Source organism: Sebastes umbrosus, chromosome 17, assembly GCF_015220745.1.
Source record: "Sebastes umbrosus isolate fSebUmb1 chromosome 17, fSebUmb1.pri, whole genome shotgun sequence".
NCBI lineage: Eukaryota > Metazoa > Chordata > Actinopteri > Perciformes > Sebastidae > Sebastes > Sebastes umbrosus.
The window spans coordinates 25,758,846-25,778,545 of record NC_051285.1 but is presented as its reverse complement, the minus strand read 5'-3'; the positions used below and the strand labels follow the sequence as shown (position 1 = coordinate 25,778,545).

Genomic DNA, 19,700 nt, shown 5'->3' with positions numbered 1-19,700 from the left:
ATATGAGCTGCTCTGTGGTCACAGGTGTGTCTTTTCTGTATCAGCTAAACAGGCTTTGAAGGTCTGGAACCGGAAACAACATGGCGGCTCGTTTGGAAACTTATTTCACGAAAATAGTTCACCGAAATGTGTTTCTGAAAACATTTGAGGCAAGAAATAAGCCATGCAGTTGCTGAATCTGTCTTAATTTTGGATCGCCAAAAATCGGGATTGATGATCGGCGCACTTCCTGGGGGCTCAGTCGTGACGCTCTGTCTCTGGAATCGCGATTCGAGAAACGGAGCGTCACGACACTGCTCCTCATTTGCATAAAGTTGAGGGCTAGTCTACTTTATGCAAATCACGGGCGTCTGACACGACTTATCCGCCTCTCGAAACTCCCGAGAATCTTTTAAAATAAACATTGTCAATCCAAAATAAAGACAGATTCAGCAACTGCATGGCTTATTTCTCGCCTGAAATGTTTTCAGAAACCCATTTAGGTGAAATATTTTCGTGAAATGAGAGAAAGTTTCCAAACGAGCCTCTATGTTGGTCTGATTTGAAATCCGGGAGAGGACAGCCCACAAGGGAAAGCGTTTGTCCAATCAGGTGCAGCCGGAAGTATTTGCGCGGTTGTAGGAGGGGAGTGTAGTTTTCTATGTTGTGGGTCAGAAGCAGGTCAGTAAATTCGCCGTGCTGTTTGCGGGCCTGGAGGATCGGGTGGACCCAGAATCTCTGGCGGCGGCGGCGGCGGCGGCAGCAGCGTAGTTGGTACCTCTGGTACCGCAAATAAAGCAGGGCAATCGCGAAGATCCGTTTCCTTCTTCTGTTCATGGCAGATGACAGTGGGCTATGATCCGCTATCCCTCCAAAACTTGAAATAAAGCCGGGAAAACGTCACCGCCCAGTATTGGTCAATCATCTATCAATCATCTATGGTGTCACCGCCTACTGGCACGCCCACCAAGCGTCCAATGTTGGGAAACGTCGCGTCCCCTCACGATAAAAAACACCCCTGTGGACATATACCATTAGAGTTCTAGGGGGGGAGGCTCCAAATCAGAATTTCGCCTTGGGCACCAAAAGGGCTAGAGCCGGCCCTGGACACTACCCAGGCAGCTGGCATTTGCCCGGATGGCAGTGAAGTGACTTGGCATGTGAGTTGCTACTGTACATGTAAAGTGTGATAGAACGATCCACTACAGTATAAGCCTCTATATATATGTATATATGTCACCACTATATAATAACGACCTCCTTTCCCCTGGATAAGTGAACCCTCCATTGCCTGACTGTAGGGCCAATAGGGCTGTGCTGTCATTTTCTCCAGGCTGCCAGGCTCGTTACATCACCCGGTGAAGACACGCCTTTTTGGGGTGGTGACACAACCGAAGGGAAAGTGTTCAGAGGGGGGAGGGGTGGTGTCCCGTCGGCAGAAACACACACAGACAGACACACAGACAGCTCACACAGACAGACAGCAGGCAGCAGCTGCAGAGAGAAGGAGCACCGGTACCGTTACTCTACTCTGCATTAGAGACATTCACATTAAACGATTCCTCTAGCTCCAGAAGACACACACACACAGATCAGGACAGCAAACAACACACACAGCACTACATCTTAAAATGGTAGACCGCGAGCAACTGGTGCAGAAAGCCCGGCTGGCCGAGCAGGCGGAGAGGTATGATGATATGGCAGCAGCCATGAAGTCGGTGAGTAGGTTTCCTCTGGGATGACCTTTTCTCTTTTACCAATCATTCATTGAAGTGTGTGGAAATGTGTAAAAAAAGAGCTCTAACCAGGCATTAGGACAGCCATACGCAGACAAGAGGACGGTGCCTCTCTGTGTTGGAGGCACATTATGACTTCAGCTAATAAGAAATGCAAAAGTGGTGTATTAAAGTTCTGATTAAAGAACGCGTTTAGGAGAAAGACGCGTGTGTGAGCAGGATGCGTAACTGCTATAGGCACATTTGGGCACCATCATTATGAACAGGCCTGTAAAGCCTTATGCTCACATTATCACCACTTATTCTAGAGGTATTAATGAAACAGTTTTTATATAATAAGGTTAAATATAAAGGAGTAATTTGCAGTAAATCAGCAGGTTTTTCTGGGTGGTGTTGCTGCGGTGGATGGTGGTGGAGATGCGGACTGTTTGATGTTGGGGCGGTGCCTTTCACCAGCTCCTTAGAAATAAAAACCACCAGGCTGCCCTGTTTGTATGAGAATAAAGTGGGAAATAAAGCACGACAGTATTGAGATGCTATTTAATCATGTGTGTGGGTGAAATGTGGGCTTATAGTGGTGAAAGAGCGTGAAAAGGAGCGCGTCTAAAAGATGCGCATTAGTGTTGGAGCAGAGGACGCGCTATAGGAGGCACCATGGTGAGGAGGAGAGGGACATTTGATGAGAAATTAAATTTTTTTTGTATGAAATACCACTTTTTCTTTTTCTATTTAGCTTGACATGCAGAAAGCTAGCATGCAGAGTCCCTCCTAGTGCGTTTTTTTGGCGCATAGAGAAGAGCAATGTTGGCTGAAGGTTGATCGCAATCGATTTGCGCAGAAGCAGCGCACAAAATAAAGCACTACGAAGCGTCCACCAGCTTATTACAGACGTGGGTGTTGGTGGACTGTTCCAGAAAGCTCTGTCTGCAATATCATGTCATATTGCGTCGTTTTTTTGTTTTTTGCATGACGGTCTGCCTGGTGTTAATCGATGCTGTGTGTGTGTGGAGCTGCAGCCGCATCTCTGCGTCCTCGACCTCTTCCAGCAGGTTCCCCATCACAGAGAGGCGTGCCGCAGCATCTGCCAAGATGCAGCACAGGCCCACCCGTAGTGCACCATTTCATATAGGCAGCTATCAGAGCTTCACAAAGAGGGCTGCATCCCCCTCTGTTATCAGTGCTGTCTGGACAATAAGATCATAGAGGAAGGGACACATTGAAGAGATGTGCTGTGTGACAAAGGCCCACTCCTTTATTTAAAAGACAGGCCATCATATCTGTGCAGGACTTCATATTGTGTCTGTGGTGACTTTTATAGATTTCTAGTAGCTTTTACTATATATTTTGATTTGGATGCAAGTTGTTGTGTCATATTTCTATAATTTTCCTCTATAATTAATGTTTGCTTTTATTAACAAGGTCAGACCTCAGCATGTGGGCCCAAGCCTGTATAAGGCAGAGAAAGCAAGATTAGTGGAACTTTTTCCTACATCAGCTTCAACTCCAAGAGTCAACAAGTAAGCTGTCAGCGTGTTTAAAAGGCCACGCTCAGTGTGCAGCTCTCTAGGACCAGGCTGTAGTGAGTGGTAATGCCCTGAAGGAAGGAAGGAAAGGGGGGGGTAGGTGAGGGGACGGATCCACCCCTTTCCGATTAAATGCCGAGTCAGAGCGAGAGCTGCCCCTCACCCAGCCAGTCTCTCTGCAGCACCGGGCAGCGGGGTGTGTCTGCTGCCTCGCCCATCGTTTGAGGGGAATCCCTTGCCACTGCAGACATGGCAACCGCCCCGGTGGCAACTGAACCAAATAACCAGGATTTACAGAACACATCACTGCACCCGTCCTCCAGAGGACTGTTAACGCTTCAGATTCAGGAACCAGACCAAGCCAAAATGAACAACCGCTTGTGTTTTCGCCACTGCCTTTATAAGATTAGAATATCTGGACTGCATGCCTCACCATTAAGTATATTTTTACAGCACCAATGATTTAGTAATCTTTCAGGGAAATCATTGGAAAACATTCTCATTATCTGGGGCAGGCATTCATTATTTGGGAGCCAGCTTAGAAATCAAAAAAGGCAAATTTCACACCAGCTGTAAATGAGAGACAGGTTTACTTCATTTATATAATTCATTTGATTCTTTACATCAAACTAAAATGCCACACCCAAAAGTCATTATCAGGCCTCCAATGTCTTTCCAAATTTCTTTAGGAGCTATGTGCAACATCACATGTTCGAGAGCGACCTTAAATTCTGCTTTTCAGTGATCAGTTAACCGATCAGTAATGCAGACCCAGTTGCCGACAAAATATATTTGTTATGTCATTCTGTTGTGCATTTTCCTTAAATCTATAAAGCACTAAGTTGGCTATGTGTGGGTCTCTAGTGATCCTATTAGCCTTGGACCAAGAGTCAGAAAATTAAATTAGGATCCTGGACTTCTACATGAAAAAGCCACATGAACTAAAAAATGAGGATTTTAGTTGTTCAATAACTGTTCCCGGCTATAAATTATTCAAACATGATGTTAAAAGCCAAATAAATTCATCAAAAAATGGTAAGCTGTACTGTACAGTACATACTCTGCACTGTGCCATTTTATAGTAATACTGTATATATTACAAAATGCCTGCTCTGTTAAAGTACTTGCAGTACCATTGATGAGGACACAGTTTTTTTTAGGAGTCATTTTCAAGAGTGACTGTGAATACTGAATATTCATGTAAAATGATCTCAGTATTACAGTATGCATATCTAATGAAACTATTACATCATACTATCCACATGGGTACGGTGCCTCAGCCCTTTGATATAGTAACGATGCATTCTTAAAGGCTGAACTAAAGGAATAAACCGAAATCCATACACCAGTTTTAATGTAAGAAATGCATTTAGTGTTCAAAATGTTATGCGTTTTTCACCAGTATCTCTTAAAAAGACCGTGCCAGTGTGTTTGCATGGTGTAGATCATTCTCTTCAAACTGTATGCATTTTATTCTCTTAAGGAGATCATACTAACCAGAAACAGGATCATACTGATGGAAGAAGAGGGTATAGAAATGTACCCACGCAAGTCAAATTGTCATTCTGCTAAATTTATATTTTAAAAATAATGATCATAAGAGCTTCTAAGAGGACACCGTTATATTTAGAATAAGTTTACCCTGCGATTAGCACGGCTTCTTCTTTGTTTGAATGATGAAGAAACCCAGCATGTCATTTTGGGGGGGAAACCTTGAACCTTAAAAGTGCTAAATGCGAGATTGGGAGCATTTCTATTGCCTCTGCATTGCTCTCAACATGGCAGCGGCTAACGGTGCCAACAGTGCAAACAACGGCAACAGTGCTGACAGAGCTAACAGTGTTAACCTGAGGGGGAACCGGAGGGTGGGGGCTACGCTTCCACGACGGCGTTATCAGCTGTAACCTCCGTTAGAGCGTAGTGCGGAGTGGCAGCCGTGAGCTAGCCAGTGGAGCACACTCACATGCACTAAAAGGCATGCACGGCCGGCCCGGCTATGTCAACAAAGCATAGAGAAGCTCGGATTACAACACACGCAGAGGGAGAGAGTCATTCTCTGCTCAGGTAGACATTCTTTGTTGTCTTCGTTGGCGTGATGACGTTTAGTAGTCATATTTAGCAACTTGTTAGAAACTGCCTTTTTTAAGACACGTAAAAACTCCAACATTCACGAGTGGGATATTTACTGATGTATTTTATGTCGTAGAACAAAACGTTAAAATCTCTTTAGCTTGTGTTAACCACAGACCTTATTTCAGGCATCTAACTAAAAACCCATTGACTTCCAGACGAGGGAACAGGAAGTGCTAAAATGCTAACTCACTTCGGAGTTCTAGGACTCATTCCTGTAGCGCTCTATTAATGCTCTGGCTATCATACAGAGCACCTTTGATTCCCACAAGGAAAAGAAAACCCAAAGAAATCTCTAAAACGTCAAGTTATTCTTTCAAGCTTTTGAAGCAGCAAAATCAAACGCTGCCAGTTTGCAGGCCACGCAAGGCTTCTCTTCCTTTCATACAAACCAGAGTATGACGTGCTTTATTGAACGCGTGTTCAACCCGGGTTTGACCTGATTCAATTGAGACCGTTTTCACAAGTTAATCACTGAGCGTCACCGTTCACAGAGACTTCAGTCTGCAACTGTAGCTCAATACAAATGACTGCTACACCGCCGAGTTACATAGTTACACAGAATTAGATTACGTAAAGTAACTACACAATGGGAGTTAAGTTTCAGTTCATTTTCTCTCTGTCTCTCTCTCTCTTTAGCTTTATTAAACTAGCCAGGTCATAAATAAAAGTATCATTAGCTTAAGTCCCCATTCTGTTCATGAAAAGTGGGCAGTGTCCAACTCAAGTTGCATCCTGGTTGGGATGAGGGTCAAGAAACCACTTTGGATGATGCGTATTGGTCCAGATCAACCGCACTATTGGGTTTGACCCATTTCGCTGTGTTGGTCTGAAAGGGGTGAAACAGATCCCAGCATCTGACATCCAGGGTCCCATAGCAACAGCATAGGATATACTATATATTTATTCTCTAGGGCTGCATCTAACAATTATTTTCACTATCGATTAATCTGCTGATTATTTTCTAGATTAATCGATTCAATCGTCAGCAAATAGTGAAAAATGGCCATCCCAGTTTCTCAAAATCCAAGGTGATGTCTTTAAATGTCTTGTTTTGTCTAAAACCCAAAGATATTCAGTTTAATATGACAGAGAAAAGCAGGAAATCTCCATATTTGAGAGGCTGAAAACATAATTTTCTGCCATTTTTGCATGAAAAAAATTACTTTAACAATTAATCAATTATCAAAATAGTTGGCAATTATTTTTCTGTCCATCAGCTAATCAATTAGTCGACTAATCGTTGCAGCTGTAATTTTGTGAAATCAGGGTCTAGTAGTTTGTTGCAGCTTACTTTCATATACGTGCTAACATTTCTGAGCTTGTGTAGGACTGATTTAACCAAGTGACCAGCCAGTATGATGTGCTGAATTATTCTGAATTAGCTTTGACGCTCACACAAACACACACATCCTATTGCAGAGCGTATTAGGAAGTGCATGGCACAGAGAGCCAGGGCTTCCATCACACTTAATGAACTGAATGCATTATTCTCTCATGGAGGTCGATGCATTAACAGATGCATTGTGCTGCCTGCCGCTGCTCCATACACTGAATGCGTGTTTAATATGTATTGACTAAATAGTGTTTTCTGCATTGGATAAAATGAAATGGTCGACACAAAAGTCTGTAAATGTCAGGGTGTTATAGAACAGCTAATTATCAGACTGCCTTCCGTAGAATCATTTTAAAACGAGCTGTAAAGACAGATTTTTATTTAGTTATTTATTTAAGACATTTCTTTGTTAAAGCGTTGGGTTACCCACACGTAATAATCACAGATACAGTGTAGGCAGTGGGCTACCTTGGTTCTGAAAATTGAAGCCGATGCGGAAGTGCATTAAACTTGCATTCTTTCTAACAGCCAGCAGGGGGCGACTCCTCTGGTTGCAAAAATAAGTCAGACTGTAAAGAAGTGTATGAGAAAATGAGCCTACTTCTCACTTGATTTATTACCTCAGTAAACATTGTAAACATGAGTTTATGGTCTCAATCGCTAGTTTCAAGTCTTCTTCAATACAGCATGATGTTCATTTAGTAAATGATGGTCCCATTTAGAGTCAGATAGACCATAAGGCATTGAATGCTTTAGGGCGTGGCTACCTTATGATTGACAGGTCGCTACCACGGCGTTGTCCATGTTTTCGTCTTACAACTTTAACCCTTTCACGGTGTGTTTTCAGTTCACCAAAGTTAATTATAACCTTTTGGTTGCTTGAAAATGTCTTATTCAGCATTCAGTTGTACTTAGCTCCCCCCTCTCGTGTCACTTCTGGGTCCATAAAACCAAGATGTTGACGGCCAAAAACCAAGATGGTGACGCCCAAAATGCCGAACTTGAAGCTTCAAAACGGCAGTCCACAAACCAATGGGTGATTTGAACCGTGACTACGTCCACTTCTTATATAAGTCTATGAGTGTAGTCCATATGCTCTGTATCTGTACCAGTAGGGAGTGACCCTGCAGGTCTACCTATCCAAATACTGTAAATGCAGTAACTGTGTGCCACCAAATACTGAAATAAACCAAGTGACATTTCAGTTTCTCACGCAGACAGTTACACTTGACTTAACACCATCACTGCTACTGTCTCTCAGTCTGACACTCCAGCATCTGATTTGTCTGTTGCTATGGGAAACAACATAAGTTGGAAGAGAAACTTGCTCCAAATTATTTTTTATCCATTTGTTAATTCCCACTGCTTAAAGCAAACTCGATGGGCTACAGGCATCTTATTTTTGCCGGCAGACACATTTTCATTAGAAAACAGTGTTTCGTGCGGGAGTGATCAGAACCTCCATAGGCGTGGGTGTGAGTGGGATGGTGCATCTTGTGGGAGATATCATCCAACGTCGAACAAGATTTATGGGCTCAAAATGTGCCCATGATGTGAATGGAAGAGTGAGTTTTTTTTTTAATTTGACACAAATGATGAGCTTCATTTTAGATACTGATTACTAAGAAATGGGTTATAGCCCCAGAAAATGCCTATTTTTCTAGTTCATCCTCATTTTTGAGTTTTTGTCCAGGAGGCATAGGAAGCATTCAAACATCTATTTCTTCTTTTCTGAAGTATGAACACACTCCTTAACCTCAGTCCAATCCAAATGTCATCTGAGGACATTTCAGGATGTCCTGAAATGAGTGTTGACTCAGTGGTGAGTCATACAGGCACTATGAGAAACGCCCACCTCACCCCCCTACACACACTATAATCAGGTTCATTTCACAAAATCTTACTTAGAGCTGAATTGAGTGATATTCCCCACAACAGTACTTTATTTTCTTGTGGCATTATTCAGCCGCTATGATGTCTACTTTACTTTTCCTTTTGCTTAGTCACTGTCAACGAGTGCAGGGACATAAAGCTAGCGGCGTTATGAGGCATCACATTGACACATCTACCCTGACGTGCAGTTGTAATATATTTCAAAGGAAAGGAAGGACGGCTAAAAAAAGAATAAGTAGGGAGTATTCATGTACTAAAAACATCTTCACAGAGTGAAAACTTGTGCAGACTGATGACAGCTTTTAGGATATTCATATTTCTGTCAGGTGTTGTGTCTAACAGATTCAATATCCAACCCTGTCTCCTACAAAATTACGTTCCCATACATTCTTAATTATGTTTTGATCGCTGTTTTAAATAGTTTTAAAGACGTGGTTAACGTTGTCGCATGAGTGTGAGTATACACAACGAGGCTGTAAAGGCGGACGAGTCGGCGTGATGACGTTTAGTAGTCTCATTTAGCCACTTGTTAACAACCGCCTTTTTTAAGACATATAAAAACTTCAAAATTCACAAGTGGAATATTTACGGATGTATTTTATGTTGTAGAACAAAACGTTAAAATCTCTTAAGCTTGTGTTAACCACAGACCTTATTTCAGGCATCTAACTAAAAAGCCATTCAGAAAACCCATTGATTTCCAGACGAGGGAACCGAAAGTGCAAAAATGCTTACTCATTTCCGGGTTTTAGGACTCATTCCTGGAGCACTCTGCTTTCTAGGTAAAGCTGGCATGGTCAGGAAGGACTCTGGGTCAAACAAGGACGCCGTTCTACCGTCTTAAGACCAGATCTGTGGACCTTTCCAGCTCACTTTTTTTTATTTTTTTTTTATTTCTCCCTTATTTAAATTCTGGCTATGTTCTTGTGTTTATCGTGCCTTGACACCACATTTCATGTTTGTACAGTAGAGGAATGGTTAAAGTTGTTGCTTTATTGCTTTGGCACCATGATGAGGGTTATTTGTTTGGGATTTCATGCCCCTGAATGAGTTTACAGAATTATTACAGACCTGGAAAGTAGGAAAAGGAGATGGCGATAGCTAGGAGATGGACTAACCCTAAAAACACAAGTGTGAAACATCAGCCTGTGTCCCTGAGACAGTCTATGACCAACTATTAGTAATGCAATTACACAATAATCTCCGAACGGTTATTGTTCGTAATGCTACTTGTCAATACGTGAAGGGTCTGCAGTTTCTCCGAACCATGATCGGGACGTTTTTAATCACCTAATGTGACTTAGTAGTAACTGTAAAGGTAACCACTAGCCATTTTTGTGCTGTCATAAAAGTGAATTGGGAGGCGCTATTATGACCCTTATCTGACCTCTGATGCAGAACACATCTGCCTTTCACAACAAGCAGCTAAGCAGGAAAAAATGTGGGCTGAACATGACTAGCTGCACTGTACACCCTTTTTTCCCCCCAATAAGCCGTTAGTTACTTAGTCACAGTCATATTTGACACATGTACCAGCATGTACTGTTATAGGGCTAATTTTTACTTTCACTTTTGGTCACATTGTGTATTGGCTGTTTCTAAGTCTTTTCTAATGACAGCAGAGAACTAGTACTAACAGAGGCTTGCATTAACTTGTGTTTGACCAGTCCAGTAACCTAACCTAATTAGGTCTGCATTAGGCACAAGAACCAACACTTCGGTAACAAATAGATGCCAAAATTTGTTGTTTTTTATGAAAAGAAAATGTAGTTTTTGGCGAGAAACTTGAATAAATCAAGTTTTTTGAAGTAGATGTTTTCACTGCAATATGAAATAGATAATAGAGAGGGAATTATGACCTGTTGAGCTTCCTAACAAAAAACAGCATGCTAATGGTAATAAAGGAGTGGATGTTGAAGTACATGGGATCTATTGTTTGACTTTTGTTTTTTACCGTGGTATCGAAAATCATGGAACTTCACTAGTATTGGTATCGACTACTACATTTCTAGTATGGTGACATCCCTAGTCTGCACATCTTCCTCATGCCTTTAGAGTGATCAACCCTTCATCTGTCTTATTATTGGATACGCACATCAGCTGTAATAACAGGAAAACTACCGTCATACGTGGTAGCGTAGCAACAAAGCGCTACTTGAAGCTTCCTCTCCACCACCGTTACTAAGACAGACATACACCGCCTTGCATCCCCCTTTCCTTAGCATCAAGGCTCCAGCCCTATTCACACCGCCAGTGACGTCAGGTAGTCCACGGCGCCTTTGTGCTCTGCTGCCTGAAAGAGGGTCTGCTGGGGGGGGTTGTCACATCAGGTTAGGAGAGCCCAGAGAGTGAGACAAAATGAGCAATAGACAGAAGGAAAGCGTGGAACGGGAAGAAAAATGGGGAGCTTTAGGACTGTGGCAAGCCTTCATTATGTGAATTGTAATCCATTAAATGGCAATGTAAGGCGGCGAGCTTTGAGGTCTAACCCAACCTCTACTTAAGGCCCAACATATCCTCTTACTCTTCCAGCCCTGCAGCTCTTACAGGGTCTCTCCTGTGGATATTAATGGGCATGCAGAGAGCTGTCAAAGAGGAAGTTATTGATTGTCCTGCCTGGCTTTTGTTTGTATTAACACTCGGTTGTTTGGAAGTTTGACTGCCTTGTGCAAGGATGAGTCACGAGAGAGCAGGCGCGATTGATGAGCTTTATGGGTAGACAGAGCTCCATTGTCATCCCCACACCACCGCTTCCGTCAGGGCTTTCTGCTCACCCCGCAGCCTCCTGAAACAAAGGCATCCATGTTTTTACAGACGTGTTGTTTAGGCCTTGTTTTTCTGACCTCTCCGTTGCTCCGGCACTGACCTACTCTGCTGGTTGCATTTGCTTTAGGTCAGATACTCATTTACACTAGTTGTAATTTAATGGGCTATGGCATAGAGCAGTATAGAGTGGAGGCTGTGCTTCAGCAATGACTAATGGGGGGGGCAGGGCGACTTTCTCCTGTGTTTGTGAGTGGGATCATTATGCAATGGATGTCATTTATCGTTTGCCTGTCTTCTACTCTTCCAGGACAGAGGTCAAGTTATTTATGTGTGTTGTAAATTTTTACAACGTCTTGTGTAGAAACACTCCTTAGTGAACAAGCACAAAAGTCAACAGTACTGCTAGTGGCTCTCTAGAAGCTGCACTGTTCATTCCAATGCAAAGTAAGGAACAAAAAGCATGATGGATGGTTGTTGGGACGACGCTACAGAACAAGTTGTCGTGGATGTTGGTGGTGAGACATGTAGCCTACAACTATGGAGGACGGAACCTGCCAAAATCAAAAATGAATGAATAAATAAATAAATGACTCGATAAATAGATAGGTGAATTAATACAAAGGTAAATAAATAAAGAAGCAAATTAAAACAGAAATATCAATTTATGTCACATTTGATCAATTAATTAATGCCCACATTTATTTTCAATATTATTTTTGATACATTTGATGGCATATTTATTCATTTATCGAGTCATTAATTTATCAGTTTCTGATTTTGGCAGGTTCCGTCCTCGATATACAACCTTTGGCACAGTATTAGCTTCAGATTAATCCCAGAATCAGTAGGGTTCATCCTCTGGTGACCATAACAAGAGAGTTTAAAGCCAAGCTAGTAGCTCTGTGAGGTTGAGAATTTCCGTTCTTGGGATCTCAAACATAGTTATATTATAGTTAATTTCACAGCAATCCATTCCATAGTTGTCAAGATATTTCCCTCAAAGCCAAACATGTCAACCTCATGGAGGTTCCAGCGGAAAAGTTAAGGGATCACCAAAGTTATTTGTGGAGACCACGAATGCCTGTATCAAATTAACCAATTTAAAGAAAAAAAAGAAGCTTTATTTGTCAGTCAACACAAGGCATAATCACATCCATAAGGCAGTTGTAATGTATCTTTTCGCAAATCCCTCCTAGATACCACTCACACATGCATTTTTGGAAGCGTCACAGCACAGGGTCTGCCATAGTATGGCGTCCCTGGAGCAGTTTTTTGGGGGTTCGGTGCCTTGCTCTCGCCCAGAGGCGAACTGGCACCTCTCCAGCTACCAGTCCGCACTCCATACTTGGTCCGTACGGGGACTTGGTCCGTACGGGGACTTGAACCGCCGACCCTTCAGTTCTCAAGCCAAGTCCCCACGGACTGAGCTACTGCCACCCCATTTTTACCAAATAGTTATCACCAAAATTATTAGAACTTACCCTGAAATATCTGTACCAAATCTTAGGGCAATCCATCCAGTAGATTGCAATATATTTCACAAATATCAACCTCATGGTGGCGAAAAAGGATAAGTCAAGGAATCACCAAGCTCAATAGGATTCAACATCTGGGGACAATGAATGTCTGTACAAAACTGTTTTTCATATTTTAAGCTACAGAGTTGAAAATTTGACCTGATGGAGGTGAGGAAAGCTCATGGACTGTTCAAAATGGAAATGGCTCATCCTCTGGGCAGCATGAATGTGCTCTATACATTTGACCAACCGACTAACATCACCATCCTCGGGCCTTGCATGCTTCTAGGAAGGTCGAAGCATGATTGAAGTGAGAAGGTTGCTTGTGGTTTTTGGAGTCCTCCCATGTTTCATGTGCCGGCTTTTGAATCATTTGTGTCCTGCACCGAGCCGTGGAAATGACATTGCTATGGCTGACCGCCAGCGTTAGAGTTGGCTGAAAGGTGTGAGATATGAAATGGCTTGTTTGCACTTCTCCCCCACCCACAGTGCTGCAGCATTCTCCATACCATCAGCCATGTCAGCATCCTCGCCATTAGCAGCTTGTGGCCAGCATCTCCAGCAGAGATAGCATGGCTCTCGCAAACAAAGGAGCAGATTTTGCAGTCGCCATGGAAACAGGAGATTGCATCACTGATTGCTCTTTGGCCTCCACTCCCTCCCTTTTACAATACTCTCATTAAAAGATGGTCAGGTCTGTTGAAGTGAACCATCGCTTTGATTGCTACGTGAGAGATGGGTGTAGATGTATAAAAGGACTTGTGTATGCTGAGAATGAGTTCATCACATGAAGACATTAGTCACAGGTTTATATCAATAGAGACTGTAGTAACAACTGGAACAGGGATTAGCAGCTACTGTGTGTTATTGGAGTCTAACCAAAGCTGAGTGACACAGCTGTTAGCTCATCGTGACTGTGGTGCACCTCAAAAGGTCACAGGTTTAAACTTTCCTGTCCGTGGGCAACACACTGAGGCTCTGCCATGTGTTGAGGATGCTGCATATTCACTGTCATGCGGCACGACTTCCGGGGAATATTTGTCTTACAATGTGATTAAAAAGTTCCGAAAGTGACCCGTTAGTGCCTCTCTAACACTGTGGCAGTGGAGTGCGACCCCACCAGGATGGTCAGGAGAAGACACATGAAATGATACACAAATACAGGAAGCAGATTTACCTGAAATGTAACAACAGAATAAGAAAAATCATATTATTGTCAGCCATGCTACCATGGCTCTATGGATGGTACTCTCAGTCTGTTGATTGGTCCAGACAGAAATATCTATTGGACGGATTGCTATGAAATTTTGTATAGACATTCATGCTCCTCAGAGGATGAATCCTGATAACTTGGGTGATCCCCTGACTTTTTATCTAGCACCACCATTAGGTCATATTTTTCATTTATCCTGTGAAGTATTTCAATATCTACTAAACGGATGGGCACACAATTTTCATTGTCAACATTCCTGGTTCCCAGATGATGCATCCTAATGACTTTCTGGCTTTAGTGCCACCATGAGGATGACATTTGTGGTTTTGAGTGAAATGTCTCTACAAAAATTGGATGGATTGTCATCACATTTGTTCCAGATGTTCATGTTCACCTCAGGATGAATTGTAATAACTTTGGTGATCCCTTAACTTTTTATCCAACGCCAACATCAGGTCAAAATGTGTTCAATACTTTGATTTGGTGTGCAGAGGCCTTTAGAATGTAGTTTTATGTTAACTGATATAGCGTTCAGTAAAGGGATTGTGAAGAGCTGTTCCGCGTGATCGGCCGGGGCCCCCTGCTTTGCTACACTCATGCAACTGAAATCTGTACTGAAAAAGAAAGTAACAACAGGCTTTATACTCAGAAAAGGTCTGTAAAGATGCCTCTGCTGCACAGTCCCAGTGGGGTATAAAGGATTAAATCCTCCAGCCAGACACAGGCCTGTCAAAACAAAACAAAACCAGCTTTCAGAGCTGCGGACAGCCAATCAGGAGTCAGCTCAGAGGATGATGTCAGTGAGCTGGAGGTGTGGTTTTCCTGCAGTGACTGTTGACTTGGGTGTTGTACAGTTTGTCTGGAGGCATCTGTGACAGTTTTAAGAATTGTAGCTTGTAGTATTTATTTGCTTATGTTGTTCAACAGATTGTGATTGCTGTAGTTTGACATGTGCACAGAGCATTAAATCGTTTTTTTCATGTCATATTTGATAGTCTTAGTCATACTTTGTAGGAGGGTTGGACCGGTGTTAAAAATTTCAAACTGGTTTGATATTTAAGCCAAACACCAGACCGGACCGGTATACTGAATTTTACCACTAGGTGTCACGCTTGACTCAGCAGCTGCTCCACCAAACCTAAAATGAGAATAGCTGGTCCACCTTAAATGTCAGCCCACCTTAAGATAGCCTGGGCCGTTGTTGCCGCTAGCTTCAGGGCTAACCGCCTTCACTTTAATCAGCAGGTGGCAAGCAAGACACAGGAACTTGGCTTGGGTCTTGAGGGGTTGTTTATTCACCGATAGCCTGAACTGTAAACACGCTGCACTGCTACGTTAACAGCTACAACGTTACTGATAACTTCATACTCACTGTCAGTCCGTGACACATGCTCTTTCTATCTTGACCACACACTCGCTAACGTTGCGCGTTACACTGGCTGGCAGAAACCCGTCTCGTCTTGTCACTCCAAAAACACATGAACACAATGTGCTCTGCGAGCCCCTTCCCACTTCTACTGAAATTTGATCTCCTTCATGTTGCTGGTCTCGCCTCGACAGTAAATTGTGCACAGCCTTTAAGACACTAGTGACTCTGTTAGTCCGTTTACAAACAAACTAAAAATAAAAAAATACAAGCTGAATTTAGCACAGTGACAGCATCGGCACAGGTTGCTGATGTAGGCTACATTTTAATTTGCGAGAACGTTTCATAATGACAAATGCCGATTCAGCCAGTTTGCATAAAATCAAACCGGTGTAAGGTCGTTGACCGGACCGACAACACCGGAAATAAACCCAACTCTACTTTGTAGCATGTTACAGATTAAAACTGTTCCATTGTCTTCACATATTTTACATAAATAAGACAATTGAGATAACAAAAAGACATGCTAACGAATGCATATTTTTCTTTCTTTCTATCTGGTTTCTTCAGGTCACAGAGCTGAACGAAGCACTATCCAATGAGGAGAGGAACCTGCTCTCTGTGGCCTATAAGAATGTGGTCGGGGCGAGGCGTTCATCCTGGCGCGTCATCTCCAGCATCGAGCAGAAGACGTCGGCCGACGGCAACGAGAAGAAGATCGAAATGGTGCGAGCCTACCGGGAAAAGATCGAGAAGGAGCTGGAGGCCGTCTGCCAGGACGTGCTCAACCTCCTCGACAACTTCCTGATCAAGAACTGCAACGAGACGCAGCACGAGAGCAAAGTGTTCTACCTGAAGATGAAGGGCGACTACTACCGCTACCTGGCCGAGGTGGCCACGGGGGAGAAGAGAGCCGCGGTGGTGGAGTCCTCCGAGAAGTCCTACAGCGAAGCCCACGAGATCAGCAAGGAGCACATGCAGCCCACCCACCCCATCCGCCTGGGCCTGGCTCTCAACTACTCCGTCTTCTACTACGAGATCCAGAACGCCCCGGAGCAGGCGTGCCACCTGGCCAAGACCGCCTTCGACGACGCCATCGCCGAGCTGGACACCCTGAACGAAGACTCCTACAAAGACTCCACTCTGATCATGCAGCTGCTACGAGACAACTTGACGCTGTGGACGAGCGACCAGCAGGACGACGAGGGAGGCGAGGGCAACAACTAAAGAGTCCAAAACCTCATTCTGCCAAAACAACACGCGCGCTCACAAATGATGACAAAATAATAATACTAGTTAAAAAGTTCTTAGAATTTAAAAAAAAGGGAGGGGAGGGGGGAAGGCGGTGGAACATCGGCTGCCAATTTAGCCGATTGTACTAACGTGGCTGCTGTTCTTTATTTTTCAACAAATTAAAAGTGAAAAAAAAAAAAGTTGACGGAGGGAATTTTAGTTTGAGAAATAACCTACGATTAAAAAAATAAAAAAATAAAAGAATGAAACCCCCTCCTTGGTAGCCTCTGCAGCATTTTGCCAAAATACCACTTTAGAAGCAAGAGGTATGTCGTTCATCGCAGTGTGACTATTGGGTAGCGATACCTTCACACTGGCAGAGACTGGTCTTATCGCGCAAACGAAGCTGAGCTGTCTTATTGTATTTGGTGAGGGGAGGAGCATTCAGAAGTTTCGATGCTTGAGCAACCAGAAAAATTTAAGAGTAACCTTGAATGTCACGGCCTTGCTTAGCGGGAGAGAAAGACGAGGGATCAGAGCGAGTGGTTACTGAGATGAAGACGTGGCTTTTTAAGGGGGGTGTCGAACTTCATTGTGTAACTTCAAAAACATCTTTTAGTTGCACCACACTATGATCGTCGAGTGAAAAGCAGGTCGTCTCTGTTATTGAGGATAACATTAAAAAAAATAATGTTTTTGTTTGCTTTGTGTCAGGTTATGTGTCCAGCTCAGTCACACAGTCGTACTGTAACTAAAAATACAAATTCATAAAGTAAACTTAGTGCAGCTTGTCCCTCTCATGTGCTGATGTGCTTTATTAAATAAATTAACTGTTTTTGGACACCTAATTCTTATTGTCAGTATTGTCGTTACTATAACAACTCCTATTGGCTCCTTGTAGGGAAACGATTTGATTCACAGAAATCCAGATAGCGAAATAAAATTAATGGAAATTAGACGAAAAAAAAAGTGATTTAACACGATCATGTCCACCCTTATTCTCTAGTTCTGCTATCTTCATAACAACCAGTAGGAAACGACACCTGGACCCACAGACTTGATTAGTGAACTCAGTATAATTTGTGGACAGAGCACATGCAAATGTTAAGTGGAAGCTCTAAAAGCAGATTTGAGGTTTGTGGATTTACTTTGTCTTCGGTTTCTTCTCGGTCAAGAAATGCACTTGCCTATTATACTGTTTCTTCAGTGTAAGATGATAACTGCTCCAATATTCTCCATAATACAATATTGTGCATGCTGGTGATGTATTTATACAGTAGCTTCAATTTATTAACTTATACTGTAGATGTTATGTATTCATATGAACATGGAAATTACTAGACCTTAATCGGATTTTATTTTCTATTTATTTCTTTTTATTGCGATTGTTAGCTAGACCTTATTTTAATCTGTGTTTTCTTTACTCCATTTGCTGAAGTACGCTATACCAAAACAGTGATTGTTAACAATAAATTGATCTGTTACGGACATCGCTATGGTCACATGCAGTTCTTGGTATGGGTGACAAAAAAAAGATGAAGAGATCATATTGGCTTGTTAACAGTGGACACAACGGGAGTTTTGCAGAATCTCATAGCTTTACGTCACAGTAACGCAAACAATGATAATTAAATAAATAAAACAGCAACGTGCAAAATTAAATTCTTTACATTTGGTGTACAACAAACACAACTAAAGTAAAGTGAAATACAGTCTCTTGGACCATGAGGGAAACATTTTCAGCAGCAATGTACTAATCTATAAGGTGCTATATCATTAATTCAACTGAGTGGGAGACACGCCCACTAGCAAGTACTCCGATCCTTTAGCAGAACCACAATGTAAAAATACTCCTGCATTCAAAATTCTACTTGAGTAGGAGTACAGAAGTGGTATGTACAGTAAAATGTACGTTAAAGGGATAGTTCAGGTGTTTTGAAGTGGGATTGTATGAGGTACTTAAATATAGTCAGTGTATTACCTACAGTAGATGACGGTCGGCACGCCCCCAGTTTGGAGAAGCAGACAGGAGAACCGACACGGGAGCAAAGCAATGTACTGCTGTGGATGGGGCCGGCAGCAAAACGTATTTTAGACACCTAAAAGAAAGTCTCACCTAAAAAAATTTATATCAGTTTAAGTGTACGCTATATTTAGAATATTTTTGCTGGTTTACCTCGCCGTCAGACAGCCCTTTCCGACGGGGAACTGAAGCAATTGTATTCATCTATGCTTTCGCCAAAGCCACCGGATTCCATTGAACAAAACTGTAATTTTACCTCGCAGAACACGGGGGGGTAGATCAGCAACTCCTGTGTTCTGTCAGGCAAAATTACTGTTTTTTTCAGTGGAGTCTGGTTGCTTTGGCTAGAGCATAGTTAACAGCTTCAGTTCCCCATCGAAAAACATCGACTGTATAGCCGTCTCACGGCAAGGTGAACCGGTTCTTGTGTGCAAAAGATTTTAAGTTATGCTCACAAATTATCATCTAGTGCGACAAGATAATAAAGGGCTTCTGTATCAATATATGACATTAATGGCTGGTTAAGGTGGAGCTAATTTTATATTTGGTAGTTCAAAGGTCCATCACAGGTATTGTTACTCATTTCTCCTGATATCATGGGACTGTGAGGGCGTGCACAGAACTGGGCTTGTGTGACATCATCACGCTCCTGTTAGTTTTGTTGTGGGACAACTTACAACTTTATTATTCTTATTAGCACTTGCAGTTTGCCGACCTCTTTTAAATCCCAGCATAGCTTTTCATGACTAAGTGACCTGACCAAGTCTGATCTGAAAAATGTTTAAACCACAAAAAAATTTACTTATATGCAGTACTTGAGCAATTGTACTTAGTTTCCATCACTGTTGGTGGTCAGCTTGGTTCCAAATGCACCATTTAGCTAATGCTGTCCTAAAAGTAACAGCAGATACATGTTGGACTGACCTTCCAACACTGTAAGGACGCATTTGTAGTTCATCAGCCCCACGTGGACAGGTGCATTAGA

The 19,700-nt window shown here is 42.6% G+C and overlaps 1 protein-coding gene across 1 annotated transcript; it reads left to right on the top strand.

The window, feature by feature from the left end:
* Nucleotides 1–1,374: 1,374 nt before the first annotated feature.
* Nucleotides 1,375–18,182, top strand: ywhag1 (3-monooxygenase/tryptophan 5-monooxygenase activation protein, gamma polypeptide 1). Its single transcript, XM_037748791.1, has 2 exons — nucleotides 1,375–1,697; nucleotides 16,030–18,182. The coding sequence occupies exons 1-2, from the start codon at nucleotides 1,611–1,613 to the stop codon at nucleotides 16,684–16,686; spliced, it is 744 nt and encodes a 247-aa protein (XP_037604719.1). The 5' UTR covers nucleotides 1,375–1,610; the 3' UTR covers nucleotides 16,687–18,182.
* Nucleotides 18,183–19,700: the final 1,518 nt, after the last annotated feature.

Coding starts and splice junctions, on each gene's coding strand:
- ywhag1 (XM_037748791.1), top strand. CDS start 1,611: ATGGTAGACCGCGAGCAACTGGTGCAGAAAGCCCGGCTGGCCGAGCAG. Junction 1,698..16,029: donor TGGCAGCAGCCATGAAGTCG/GTGAGTAGGTTT, acceptor TGGTTTCTTCAG/GTCACAGAGCTGAACGAAGC.